This window comes from Bos indicus, chromosome 11 (assembly GCF_029378745.1).
Source record: "Bos indicus isolate NIAB-ARS_2022 breed Sahiwal x Tharparkar chromosome 11, NIAB-ARS_B.indTharparkar_mat_pri_1.0, whole genome shotgun sequence".
Classification (NCBI taxonomy): domain Eukaryota; kingdom Metazoa; phylum Chordata; class Mammalia; order Artiodactyla; family Bovidae; genus Bos; species Bos indicus.
In genome coordinates this window covers 67,555,388-67,569,205 of record NC_091770.1, presented here as the reverse complement: position 1 = coordinate 67,569,205, position 13,818 = coordinate 67,555,388, and the positions used below count along the sequence as shown (strand labels likewise).

Below are 13,818 nucleotides of genomic sequence, written 5' to 3'. Positions count from 1 at the left end.
TAGCAGCGGCAGCAGCCTTCCTTCTAATTTTAGAATTATCTTCACTTTATCCCCATCATAACTTGTATTTCCTAAGGGGTTTTTTTCACACCTGATATCCAAATGAAAATAATCCCATATTTTCACTCTAAAGTGTAATGGATGATAATGACTTAATGTAGATCTCCTTGGGGAGGGAGTAGTGAGTAGTGTTCCACATTAAATATATATGTACAGGTAGAGTTCAGGAAATGTGATAGGGAAGAAGTGAAGGTAATTTTGCACAGGGAACTTGCTGATTCCCTTATAATCTTATTTTGTGAGTAATTGTCTAGTTCTCTATAGTTAAGTCCTAACTACTTAATATTTGGTTCCCTTTTTAATGCTTCTTTTTTAAAAAGGGGAAATGCAAAGATGCAAAAGTTCAGGATTTTTCTTTAGGGAACTACCAATAGATTAAATATAGCTAGACCATAAGATGCTTGAATAGAACGGTGGGAGATGATGCTAATAAAACTGACAAGAGTGAGATCTGAATAACAAATGGTGTGTGCATAGGAATCTGGACTTAACCCTGCAGGTGAAGGATACCCACTGAATTGGAAGCAGAGAGAAACAGGATCTGATCTATATTTTTGAAAGATCACTCTGGTGTGAAGGTGTATAGGATGAACTGGGGCAGTGGTGGAACCAAAGGGGTTCACTAGAGGGGTCTTTCTGAGGCCACGACTGGTGCCTTCTGTTCTTCTGTTTGTTGCTTTCTTCTCATAGGCCTTTGTGGCTCAGCCTACTTCTTTTTCCTTTGATACTTGCTACCACCTTCTCTGTTCACTGAAGTACACTTCACAGAACTCCAGAAAAAGTGGGCTACACATGTCCTTGCTTCCTGTATTCTTTTAATGCACAGACCTTTTAAAATATTGAGATAGGGGCTTCTTTGGTGGTCCAGTGGTTAACAATCTGCATGCCAATGCAGGGGACACGTGTTCCATTCCTGTTCCAGGAAGATCCCACATGCCAAGGAGCAATAAGCCCATGGGCCACAGTTACTGAGCCTGTGCTCTCGGGCCTGTGTTTTGCAACAATAGAAGCCACCGCAATGAGAAGTCCATGCACCACAGTGAAGAGTAGCCCCTGCTTACTGCAACTAGAGAAAGCTTGTGTGCAGCAACAAAGACCCAGTGCAGCCAACAATAAAAGTTAATTAATTAAAAATATTGGGATATAATTGACATATATTCGTTTCAGGCATATAAAATTATTGATTTGTACTTATTACAAATGATCAGCACAATAAGTCTAGGTGACATCCATCACCATACAGTTATAATTTTTGACCCTGGAGATGAGAACTTTTAATATCTTAGCAACTTTCAAATATATAATATGGTCTCATTAATTATAGTCACCATCCTGTACACTACATCCCCAGGACTTATTTATCTTATAACTAGAATTTTGTACCCAGGCCTTTTTAATTTTAGTAATTTATTGCTACTTATTGTTATAATCCAGATGAGGGATAACAAAAATCATAAACATGGGAGCATTTAAAAATCTTATAAAGCCATTTCAATTATGGTTCTTTGTTTCATTGGTAAAGACAATGAAATCTCTAATGGCCTTCAGCCCATCAGTTAGCATGGCAAGGAGAAGGCTGAGAACCATCATATTCAACAGGATCACTTATTTAACTTATATGCAGAGTACATCATGAGAAACTCTGGGCTGGAAGAAGCACAAGCTGGAATCAAGATTGCTGGGAGAAATATCAATAACCTCAGATATGCAGACGACACCACCCTTATAGCAGAAAGTGAAGAGGAACTAAAAAGCCTCTTGATGAAAGTGAAAGTGGAGAGTGAAAAAGTTGGCTTAAAACTCAACATTCAGAAAACGAAGATCATGGCATCCGGTCCCATCACTTCATGGGAAATAGGTGGGGAAACAGTGGAAACAGTGTCAGACTTTATTTTTTTGGGCTCCAAAATCACTACAGATGGTGACTGCAGCCATGAAATTAAAAGATGCTTACTCCTTGGAAGGAAAGTTATGACCAACCTAGATAGCATTGAAAAGCAGAGACATTACTTTGCCAACAAAGGTTCATCTAGTCAAGGCTATGGTTTTTCCAGTGGTCATGTATGGATGTGAGAGTTGGACTGTGAAGAAGGCTGAGCGCCAAAGAATTGATGCTTTTGAACTGTGGTGTTGGAGAAGACTCTTGAGAGTCCCTTGGACTGCAAGGAGATCCAACCAGTCCATTCTGAAGGAGATCAGCCCTGGGATTTCTTTGGAAGGAATGATGCTAAAGCTGAAACTCCAGTACTTTGGCCACCTCATGCGAAGAGTTGACTCATTGGAAAAGACTCTGATGCTGGGAGGGATTGGGGGCAGGAGGAGAAGGGGATGACAGAGGATGAGATGGCTGGATGGCATCACTGACTCACTGGACGTGAGTCTGAGTGAACTCCAGGAGTTGGTGATAGACAGGGAGGCCTGGCGTGCTGCGATTCATGGGGTCGCAAAGAGTCGGACACAACTGAGCGACTGAACTGAACTGAACCATCCTTACTTTTTTTTTTTTTTTTTGAGTTCAGTTAGTTCAGAACTTTCGTTCAGGAAAGAAAATCTTTTCCATTTCCTCAGATGTTTGAATTAGACCCAGATGTCCTGTTTCTTTCATAGACCATTTATTTTCTTCTCCTCCAGCCCTTATCCCCAAAGGTCCAGCTATGGCAAAGCTCTGTAGAGATGGGGGTCAGACAAAGTTCTTCTGTATCAGTGTCTTTCGACTGATGGTTACAAAGGCTCTTTGTTGCAGTGGGTGGGTGAGCTTGTTCAAGGTTGGGCTGGGAAAATATTGACCTTCAAAGTTTCTTCCTGGCAACTGGTGCATAAGCATCTTCCAAAATAGCTGTAGAACGGACAAGACAAATTGGTAGTCAAGATAGATGAGCAAGCAAAAGAGGAAAGCCAGGGTCTGATAGATAATTAGTTTGAGCATGAGAACTTTGGTGACACTGGGTAACATTTTCTTTGTGGCATCAACGGGTTTTCTGGTGATGCACAAAAGTAATGTTCAAACTTTGGAATCGTACCTTCACTCCTTGAGTGAATATCACTAAGTAAATATCACTAAGATTTTGCCAGAATCTCTTAGATCACGGTTCTGAGGCTAATATGTACATGCATAGACTTTTTTGCCTCTTGAGTTAAAAAATGTGTAGTCTATTAACAAACAGCAAACAGCTCACTGTTTTTTAACTTTGCTATGGGTAATTAAGGAACCTATTTCAGGGCCTGAAATATTAAATGGCTTTCAGGTAAGAAGTACTTTAATTAGTTAAATGTGACATTTTTCTGTCTTCCTTTGAGAACAGTGATAAAAGGGCATCTTTTTCCTTTTTTGAAAACAAACAACTTTTTATTGAAGTATAGTTGATTTACAATGTTGGGTTAGTTTCAGGTGTACAGCAAAGTGATTCAGTTTTATATATATATATATATATATATATATATATATATATATATGTTGAATGTATTAATAGTTTCCTGTGCCATACAATATGTCCTTGTTGGTTATCTATTTTATATATATTATATATTTTATATATAGCAGTGTGTGTATGTTAACCCCCAAATTCTAATTTATCCCTCCCCCCTTTCCTTTTTGGTAACCATAAGTTTGTTTTCTATGTCTGTGAGTCTACTTTAGTTTTGTAAATAAGTTCATTTGTATAATTTTTTAGATTCCACTTATAACTGATATCCTGTGATATTTATGCTTGTCTGATTTACTTCACTTAGTTTGATAATCTCTAGGACCATCCATGTTGCTGCAAATGGCATTATTTCATTCTTTTTATGGCTGAATAAAATTCCATCATATATATATATATATAGAGAGAGAGAGAGAGAGAGTATGTAATGGAATATAATGCACCTTCTTTATCCATTCATCTGTCGATAGACATTTAGATTGCTTCCATACTTTGGCTACTGTAAATAGTGCTGAACATTGGAGTGCACCGTATCTTTTTGAATTAGTGTTTTCATCTTTTACAGATATATGCTAAAAGGACATCTTTTTTCCTCTAAGAAAAACTGGAAAGCCCTTTGCATTTGATTAGATAACCAACCATAGAAAGTCAATTCTGCTAAGAACACAGGACTTTTCCCACTCATTCAGAAACATTTTTGATCTCTTACTTTGTGCTAGGGTATACTAGGTGCTGGGCATGCAAAGACTTGTTCTACTCTCAAGAAACTTAGCTTTGCAGGGAAATATACAAAAAATCATAAAATATAGATGCATATTGCTTTAAATCCGGCAGCTCAAAGAATGAGAGGTTAATGAATAGGCTTAAGTCTCTCTGGGGAAGACAAAAAGGGTTTTCCCCAAGAAGCAGTACTTAGGCAGAGATGGGCTGGGGATTCCCTGAAGGTTAACTAATACATGCAAAAGATTGAGGATGTTGAGAAACTGCCCAGTTGAGAAACTACCTGTTCAGAGTGTAGAGGACTGAAAGGTAGAGTAGGAAGACATCAGTAGTGCGAGAGACGTGGAGTCAGAATATCATGTGGTATTCTGTATACAACACAAATTTTACTTGATTCTAATCTTGGCCATTAATTGAGTTATGATAGCACTCTACGTTTGATCAAAGATAGCATTTAAATCTTCTTAAAGCAAATGCTCAGGTAGTAAATTTTCAGAAACATCGTCTCTCTCTGATTAAGTCTCTCTTGGCAGGAATGGTGCATTAATTCATAGAATTAATCATTCATGAGCCCAAGCTAAGGCTGTCAAATCTAGGCAATTCCTACACTCCTCTCCTGTTGGCCATTCGAAGTCTGGGCCAGCAGAGTTTCTTAAGCCCGAGCACATAGTATTGGATAGTTGAACCTTACAGTCAGCCCCTCAGCCTCTGCAAAAAACGGGGGTTATGCGGTGGGTATGGGGAGCAGAGGTTTTAGAGGCCACGCGTATGACTTGGAGCTTAAGCTGGGACCTGAATCTCCTGTCACCAGAAAGACTGGCCGAACCTGAATACTGCCTTTCTCCCCTCCCCTCACTCAATCCTGTGCAATTTCTCATCAGTCTTCCGTCCTTTTCCCTTCCTGACTTGTTGGTCCCCCAGGATAAGGCCGCCTGTTCTCTTCCTCCTCCTCCTCCGCTCGATGGGGTGCTGGGTCTTGGGGCCTTGGGCTACACGAGGCGAACAACGCACGCTATTTGCTTTGCTAACAAGTCCATCCTCTTTACTGATCCTTTCGTCGTTCCCTGCCAGCCGCCGTGTTCCTTATTCCCCGCAGGGCAGTGCCTAGCGCTGCTCGCCCCCGGGGCGGGCGTCTCCAGGAACCTCAAGCGGATACGGCCACGAACCGGTGCCACGTCTCCGCCGCCAGCAGGCCAGGGCCTGCGTGGGCTCGGGGGCGGGGCGGGGCGGGGCGGTGCGAGGAGGCGGGACCTGCGCGTGAGCGGCGCGGGCGCGGCCCAATGGGACCTGCGGGCGGCGGCGGCGGCGGCGCGGTGCGCGCCGGGGGGCGGGGCCCCGCGGCAGTTGCTGGCAAGCCCGGGAGGCCGAGACCGCTGTCGTTGCCTCCGCCGTCGCATCCCCTGAGGGAGTCGTGTCGGCGCCCCCTTGGTCCCCAAGCTCGCGGGTTGCCCTACAGGCTCGTGTACGCTCCCGGACTCGCCAGCCGCTCGCAATTCGCCTTGCCAACCGTGCCTCCTGCAGCATGTGTGGTAAGGGGGCCGCGGGCGGGGGGCGTGTTGCGGGGCGGTGCTGGGGTGCCGTGCGGGCGCCGTTGAGGCCGGTGGCGCCGGCGGGAGCGGGGAGCGGGAGTGTGGAGGGTGCGAAATCTGGGTGTTGGGCCGGGGGCGTCCCGCGGTGGCTGAGGCTGCTGGGGGAAGGGGAGCTGGAGTGTGGAGGGGTGGACCTGGGAGGGCACCTGAGAGGAGGGCGGGCCTTAGAGGGGATCTGGGGGGCCGAATGGGGGCTTTGCGAAAAGAAGAGAAATAGGAGGGAAAAGCAGTGTCTTGTATTGGAAAAGGGGCGAGGGCTGAGGGAACTGAGGTGTGGAGGGGAGTGAATTCAAAAGAGTCCAGGTGAGTGAGGCAACCTGTGGAACATCAGGTGAGGTCTCTTGAATTTATCTCGCATGTTTCTAGGATTTATCCTTTAAAAAATACTTAATTTTAGTTTCTTTCTTTCGGGCACGCCCAGCAGAAAATAGAACTATAACTAGAACTACGATAATGACATTATGCATGATCTTACTTCCTGCCTACCCCCCCGCCCCGCCCCGCCCCCTGCCCCCGACTCACCAGAACCCAATGCTGATCAATACCTTTGCGAATGGGCCCGGAAGTGGCCGTGGAGAGAGATCGTACTTCATTTATCCCTTGAGTGTGCTTCCATTTGAAACACTTACTTATGAGAAATATTGGCCTACATTTAATGAATGTGTTACCTAGAACAGCTAAAACCTGAAGTTAGGCTCTTCTATTACATGATTTGAGACTTAGTCATTTTAATAGTAACCTGAAAGTGTTGTGAATTAAAAGGGGCTTCCCAGGTGGCGCTAGTGGTAAAGAAACGACCGGCCAATGCAGGAGATGTAAGGAGACGCAGGATCGTACCCTGGGTCGGGAAGATTCCCCAGGAGGAGGGTATGGCAACCCACTCTAGTATTCTTGCCTGGGGAATACAAAGGACAGAGGAGCCTGGCGGGCTACAGTTTGTAGGGTCTCAGAGTCGGACACGGCTGAAGTGACTTAGGACGCACGCACAGTGAGTTCGAAAGGAATTGTCAGAATTGTATCTGAAATGACTAATATGCTCTAAAATTGGTACTAACTTGGCTATTGTAAACAAAAAGAATTGAATTCTTACCTTCCTTATTGAAATTTACAACAACTTTACCCCTGGAAGATAAACACCTTTTAAGGGAATTATGATTGCAATAGAATTGAAGCTACCTGGGAAAGTTATTCTTTGTAGTCCTTTTCAAGAAGAACTGAGCAGGAGGTAGCTGGTGCTGATTAGTGTCTCTTTTTCTTGTATTTAACTTAATGCTAATTTCAGCTTCTAAAATGAAGATCAGATTTAAATTTAGAGTAGACTAAAAAAACTGCACAAAAAACAAACAACTATAAATAGCTTGCTGAAATTATTTGGAAGAGTGGACTTTAGAATCAGTTATACTTTTGCTGTGTCTCAGGGTAGCAGAATGGTTTTCCGAAAGACATAATTTAGTTTGGAGCTGGCCCCCAAACTAAAGGGGGTCCCCAGGGTGCTTGGTTTGGTAATTAAGTGTTTCTAAGTGATGAAGCATTCACCTAGTCAAGTACCTGGCTTTCTGGTTGCAGATCATTTCTTATCTTGTTCCAGGAAAAAGGAAGTAAAAAATAGATTAGTATAAAAGAAAACATAAGATCTGGTTTAGAAAACGTTCAGATAAGAGTGGAGGTTCAGATTTTAGGGTGGAGATTAAATGTTAGACATTTTCACACAGCCAGCATCCCCATTCCACCGTGTTTTACTACTGAGGAAACAGGTGACGGAGCAAGAAATAAAAAACTAGTATTTGAGGCATTTCGAAGGTCCTGCTCTTAACCTGGATCAGAGTTTTACATGATTCCAGGAATATCCAGAATTTATCTTCTCTTTGGTGTATGGTTCTGAAAGTTAACTGTTAAGACAAGATTTGTCTTTGTTTTCTTCCCACTTATTAATTATTGAAATAGAATTTCTAGGCAGAGGAACTGAGTGGAGATGAGATTAGATGGGAAAATTTAGAGGTTTACTTTGTGAATACCTGCTGCTTGTTAAAGGTTTTCTAAATGATTATTTGATTTCAACATTGCAGAATATTGAAACAGAAGAATGAGGGTAGCAATTCTTTTTTTGATAGCTTTTTCCAATCAGAAATACTGGTAAAACTGTTATTTATCAGATTGTATTGGGATGTTAGTAAGTGTTACTGAGGGGAAAAAAGATTTTATGGTCAAATAAACTTAAGAAGCAAATTTAAACAATACTGAACTGGCCTTTTTTTTTTTTTTTTCAGTTTTTTAATTGCAGGATTTATTGGAACGTTTCATGTGCCAATAAACATTAAGAACCTTTGTCTTCCTCTTATTCTTGATTCTTCGGAATGCACTTTGTCCTTTATAATCTGTTTTACCTTTGGCTTCAGTGCAAGAGTCAATTCACTTAAACTTCACACAGCTCTTAACAGATTTTGCTGCATTTTTTTTTTTACATAAGTATGGGATTATACGTTTTTGCTTCAGTGGTATATATAAGCGACATTTTCGTAGATGAGATTGTATTTAAAAGCAGTTAGAGAGCCGCAATTAAAAAATATTCTGAAATGAATCCTTAAAAATTGTTTTGTAATTATACTGTGTAATGGCTGTGGGGCTATTTAAGTGATGCTGAGACTGGCTTCTATGATAAATCATAAAATTAGTTATATTGCCATATTCTTAAACATACCGAGTATGAAGTAGAAGTGAAAGAAAAGAATTATCGCTTAATGAGCATTTTCTCAGTTGTGTTCCCTGGAAAAGGAAAAGTTAACAGGTTCTGGTAATGAGCAGTATAAGGTGGGTGTCTTGTAACAGATAAGTTTGGGTAATTCTGCTTTTGGAGATTCTCAATTAGCAAGTTTAAAGTTTTTAGGAAGTTCTACAAATAAAACTGTTAACTTTGTTTAACCCAGTATTTCTTAAACCTTTAATTATGGAGACTTTCTTTTACTGTATGCCTACTTAGCATCCTGCAATATAGTGTTCTCTTTCTGTGGTTTGAGAATTTTTGACTGTACATTTTAGGTGCCTAGAAAGTACTAGAAGGTATTTGATATGTATGTATAACTGAGTCACTTTGATGTACATCAGAAATTAACACACCATTATAAAGCAACTATACTTCAATAACAAAATATTGGTAAAAGAAAAGAAATTTTAAGTGATCTCTTTGTACTTGGCACTCTGCCCTTAGGAGAGACGACTAGAACAAGGGAATTGCCTTCAAGGAATTGCTGTCTGATTGAAAGGAACAGTAAATACACGTGCAACAGGTGTGGGTGATAATAACACAGTCCTTGTTCATTGCCATGTTTAAGATTTTGAGTGAAATGAATAGAAATTCAGAGACTGGTTAGGCCAGGAATGTTCCAGATGACAGGATAGGACTCTTGGTGAGGACTGCTGCCAGCTGGTAAAGAACTAGTGCATTGTGAGAGACACCACTGATGACACATTTTACCAAACAATGTATGAAGTCAGAAATAATAAATTAAGAAGCACTACCAGTGGGTTTGAAAGAAGAAATTGAAGTACCAGGAAAAGAGGCCAAAGAATAGTAGTTAGAGGCGCAAACGTTCTAAAGTGGTATATTGCCTTAGTAGAAAGTCTGTAAGAGTAGAAAAAGGTCATTCATGTTTAATACTGCAGAGAGAGATTAATTGCATTTGGCTATAAAGAAATCATTAGAGAAGTTACACATATGAAGGTAGAAGAATTTAAGTTTGTGTTCAGGAAGAGAGCATGTGTACCAACAAGAGAGACAATATTGTGAAACTGAAGTCCCTGGTAGAGTTGAAAAGTTGATTTCCAACATGTAAGCTATGAAATTAAAACCAGGTGTTAACTGGTTGATTCATACCCTAAGCATTGTCTCTAAATTGACTGAAAGTTGAGCTAGATCATTAGATAATGAAAACTCAACCCACTGTTGTGTAGGACAGGGATGCCTGGTGTGCTGCAGTCCATGGGATTGCAAAGAGTCAGACACAACTGAGCTACTGAACTGAACTGTTGTGTAGGATCCTCATAATATTTTGATGTTAACAAAAAGTTCTGTATTTATAAAATCAAGGACTCACTTATCAAGACAAGTAGGAGAGGTTTGTTCAAGTAGGAGAGGTTGGTTCATGGAATAGTGTGTAGAATATCTTTCTCTATTTTGAGTTTATAAGGAAGGATAAGAGAGGTATAGAGTATTATACCCTTAAGATGAAGAAGAAGGCTTCAGTTCTACAAAGAATCTACCAGAAATGAGAAAGAAGCTGGAAAGAGAGAAATGAGGATTTAAGAGTTAGTCTAGATTCTAGACTTTAGCATAATATCTGGGGGTGATTTGAAAGTTAGACAAACAGTGAATTAGCAGAACTGGTCAGCAGTTGGGAGGGTCTCTAGGAAAGTAGACTTCAGATGGATGGATGACCTGAAATGGATGGATTTCACTGTAGGAGTGCTCAGGGACACAGGTGAGAGCATAATGGGCCCAGAGGGGCTGACTTGGCAAGATGATGAAAAACTGTGGTCTGATGTGTGATTGATCAGAGAGAAGCAGGAGAGATGGAATGTTGGAATGTGTGTAAGCAAGGAATGCATGCTTTTTCTCAGGAAAGATGATGACAAAGGTAGACTGTGAGGGAGTGTATAATTAGTGATGTCAGGGTTTAAAACACAGCTTTGAGTTCCAGGGTGTTAAATACGCAAGAGAGAAGTGTTTTGGAGCTCCGTCCAGTGGCCACAAGTATTTACAAAAAAGTAGGGGACAATTCAACCAGCATTTTGTAACTAGGAAAAAGATTTTGAACAGTTAAATAAAAAATGGGAATTTCTCTTGTGTCACTCCATATAATTTTTTCTTTGTGTTTTTGGGGTTGTAGAAAATGTTCTCTCAAATATTTCATCTTTTAGAGGAATCTTACCTATAGAATGTGCCTGCACAATTATAGTATTGACTGTGTTTTATGGCAAGTGTCCAGTTGTGTATAACTTTAATTGCAGAATTGTTTATAATTACAAAGAGTTAGGAAAGCCTCAATAAATAGGTAAATGGCTGGGTAAAAAATGAGAAGTCTATTATGATCTACTATTATTATCCAGCCATTAAATAGACTGGGGTGGATGTGTTGTACTGACATAAAAAGATCTCCAACATCTTAAGAGAAAAATACAGAACAATATGTGTATTATCACATTCATATGCTTTTAGAAAAACCTCTAAGACCATATACATCTGAGTTTATATATGTAGAAAAATTCATACCTGAAGGTTTGGTGCAATTTGTGTGGGGTTAATGGTAGTTATCTCTTGTATGGAGGTGGAAAAGAGATTTTTCACAATTTATTCTGTAGGATTTGTGTAATTTGAATCTTTAGTGATAATTTGTAAGTTGTTATAAGAATTGTAAAAAGGAAACAAATGACATTGTGGATGGATTGTTTCAGAAAATATAAAATTTGGAGAAGGGATTTGAACTCTTAATACTGATAAACTCTGATATCTAGGTTCTCATCAGAATATTGAAGCTGTCAAAGTGAGAAAATACGGAAGAGCAAAATTTCTTCCTGAAACTAATACAATATTGCAAGTTAATAATACCTCATATAAAGTAAAATTTTTTGTTCATAAGAACCTAAATTAAACCAGACATAGAAACAATAATGTGATTGGTCAGCTAAATTGCATTGTTTTCATTTCAGTACAGTTGAACAGTCTTTGCCTATAACTAGATTGCTTTTAACCAGGTGTGTCAAGTCTATGATCTAGGTCATGTCTGAATATCTTGTTAAGCAAGGCGCTTATAAGTGCTTTTATGTCACTGAATTTAAGTTGCCATTTTCTGAGAATGGTGCTTGTAGGTGCAGCCTCTTGCTTCAGTTAGGGATATATTTATTCCAGGTATATTACATTAACAAGAAATTTTCACTTTGGAAACACAAGCTGACTTGGCAGTAGAAAATCTCCTGTGCTCCATATAGCTACTACTGTTAGTGGCATTGGAACAGTTACTGAAGAGCTGTGAAGAGTTGGTTTTTAGGCTTTTGTAGTTACCTTAAGCAGAACTGTTTATTGTGAGGTTTGACAAGACAAATACCAAAGACCTGAAGTAGGGATTGCTACTCTGTCGCTTTGAGTTATGAATACCTACCCTGTAAACGGCTGTAAATATGCTCTGCATGCCCAATTGGCAATTGTTTGCGGTTCTGTTTTCCCCAAGATTACAGATAACCCCCTAACCTGAACAAGTGGGCCAGCTGTGCTCTCAAGGGGCTGGTGTGTAAATCAACAGATTTATCCTCTTTATCTTTCATTTTCCTAATGCTGGATAACTAACTTTCTTCTCCCAGCTCTGATACTTTGATCTTAGAGAATTTTTCTATGTGTGTTGTCCTTTTAATCCTCTTAGTTTCTGCCTAGTTATGCAAGGAGAAATATCACTCCTACTACTTCCTCTATTCTACCTCTTCTTTTTTACTTTGTTCCAATAGTGAACCAAAACAATGACAGTAATGATTATTGGTAATAGTAGTGCTTCCTCTCTTGAGAGAAAGGCAGGTTTTGAATTGGAATTGATATATGGTATTTCATTGAATATAAGATGCCATTTATTGGGAAATGTACCATTTTTATATGGACCACAAAGAAAGAAAATATGAATGTCTTGAAATCAGTGTTGTCAGTATCTAAAGGCCTAGAAATTGTTATGAGAATACTTTCAGAGTATCATAGGCTAAGCGATATAGTTGTCTTTACCGTAAAGCTGTGATGAATCTTAGTATTGCTAATAGGAAATCAACAGACAATATAAAAAACATACATACTTATGTGAAACTTCCCTGGCGGTCCAGTGGTTAACCCTCTGTGCTTCCATTGCCGGGCGCGGGTTCGATCTCAGGTTGGGTAACTAAGGTCCTGCACGCTGCAGTGAAGGCCAGAGGTCCTGTGTGCTGTGACTAAGACCTGGCGCAGCCAGATAAATAAAAACCTTGTTTGTTTGGAGAGGGATATTGGTTTAGAGAATATTTCTCTTCCTATAAAATTGTACTCGGGATCTCAGGATCCATACAATGAACCAATGTAAACCAGGGAGATTGAAGTTAGGAAAAATATCAAAGTTGAATGTTGTTGAATTACATGTGTTGAAATTAGTGAATTTAGTATGACATCACTGTGAATTTTCTTTTAAAAAATGTATTGAATCTCTCTATAACTTGTCTTAAAAACAATGTTTTTGTCATTAACATTTAAATTGTTTTAAAAATTGGTATTTGATTATCATATTTCATCTTTAATTCTATGAATGTATTATTTTTTTACCATCAGAATTGCATTTCTTTAAGTGAACAAACCAAACAAAAACAAGAATGTAGCAACACAGAACAGAGTATATAAGGTATACAGAAGTAGAAATATAATGTTGTATGTGTATGTGTGTTAGTTGCTTAGTCGTGTCTGACTCTTTTCAACCCCATAGACTGCAGCCCACCAGGCCCCTCTGTCCATGGGATTCTCCAGGCAAGAACACTGTTGGAGGTGGGGAGGGGTTGCCATTTCCTTCTCCAAAAGGAACTATAGAAAGAAGGAAAGTGATGTCGCTCAGTCATGTCCGACTCTCTGTGACCACATGGACTGTAGCCTACCAGACTCCTCCATCCATGGAATTTTCCAGGCAAGAGTACTGGAGTGGTTGCCCTTTCCTTCTCCGATAATGTTATATACATGCAACTTATTACCTCAATAAAAAAATAAATACCTCATAAATTATATTGAGGTAGAAAGAAATGCCTCAGTATTACCTCAATAAAAAAATAAATCTCAGGAAAAAGGAATTATATTTCTTTTATTTTTATTTGTAAAAAAATTTTGGCCATGTTTCACTGCACATAGGATCTTAGTTCCCCAACCATGGATCGAGCCCACACATCCTTCATTAGAAGTGCAGAGTCTTAATCACTGGAATGCCAGGGAAGGAATTACATTTCTTAAGGGAGAGCTGATTTAGTAGTGAATTTTTCTGAATGTG

The 13,818-nt window shown here is 39.8% G+C and overlaps 1 protein-coding gene across 2 annotated transcripts in view; it reads left to right on the top strand.

Annotated features, from left to right (window-relative positions):
• The first annotated feature begins 5,511 nt into the window (after positions 1–5,511).
• GFPT1 (glutamine--fructose-6-phosphate transaminase 1) overlaps positions 5,512–13,818 on the top strand; it is a 64,577-nt gene continuing 56,270 nt past the window's right edge. For both annotated transcript variants that reach the window (XM_070798908.1, XM_070798907.1), the window contains exon 1: positions 5,512–5,731. In XM_070798908.1, the coding sequence (XP_070655009.1) occupies positions 5,725–5,731 (7 nt within the window). In that variant the 5' untranslated portion in view covers positions 5,512–5,724. The remainder of the gene's footprint in view (positions 5,732–13,818) is intronic.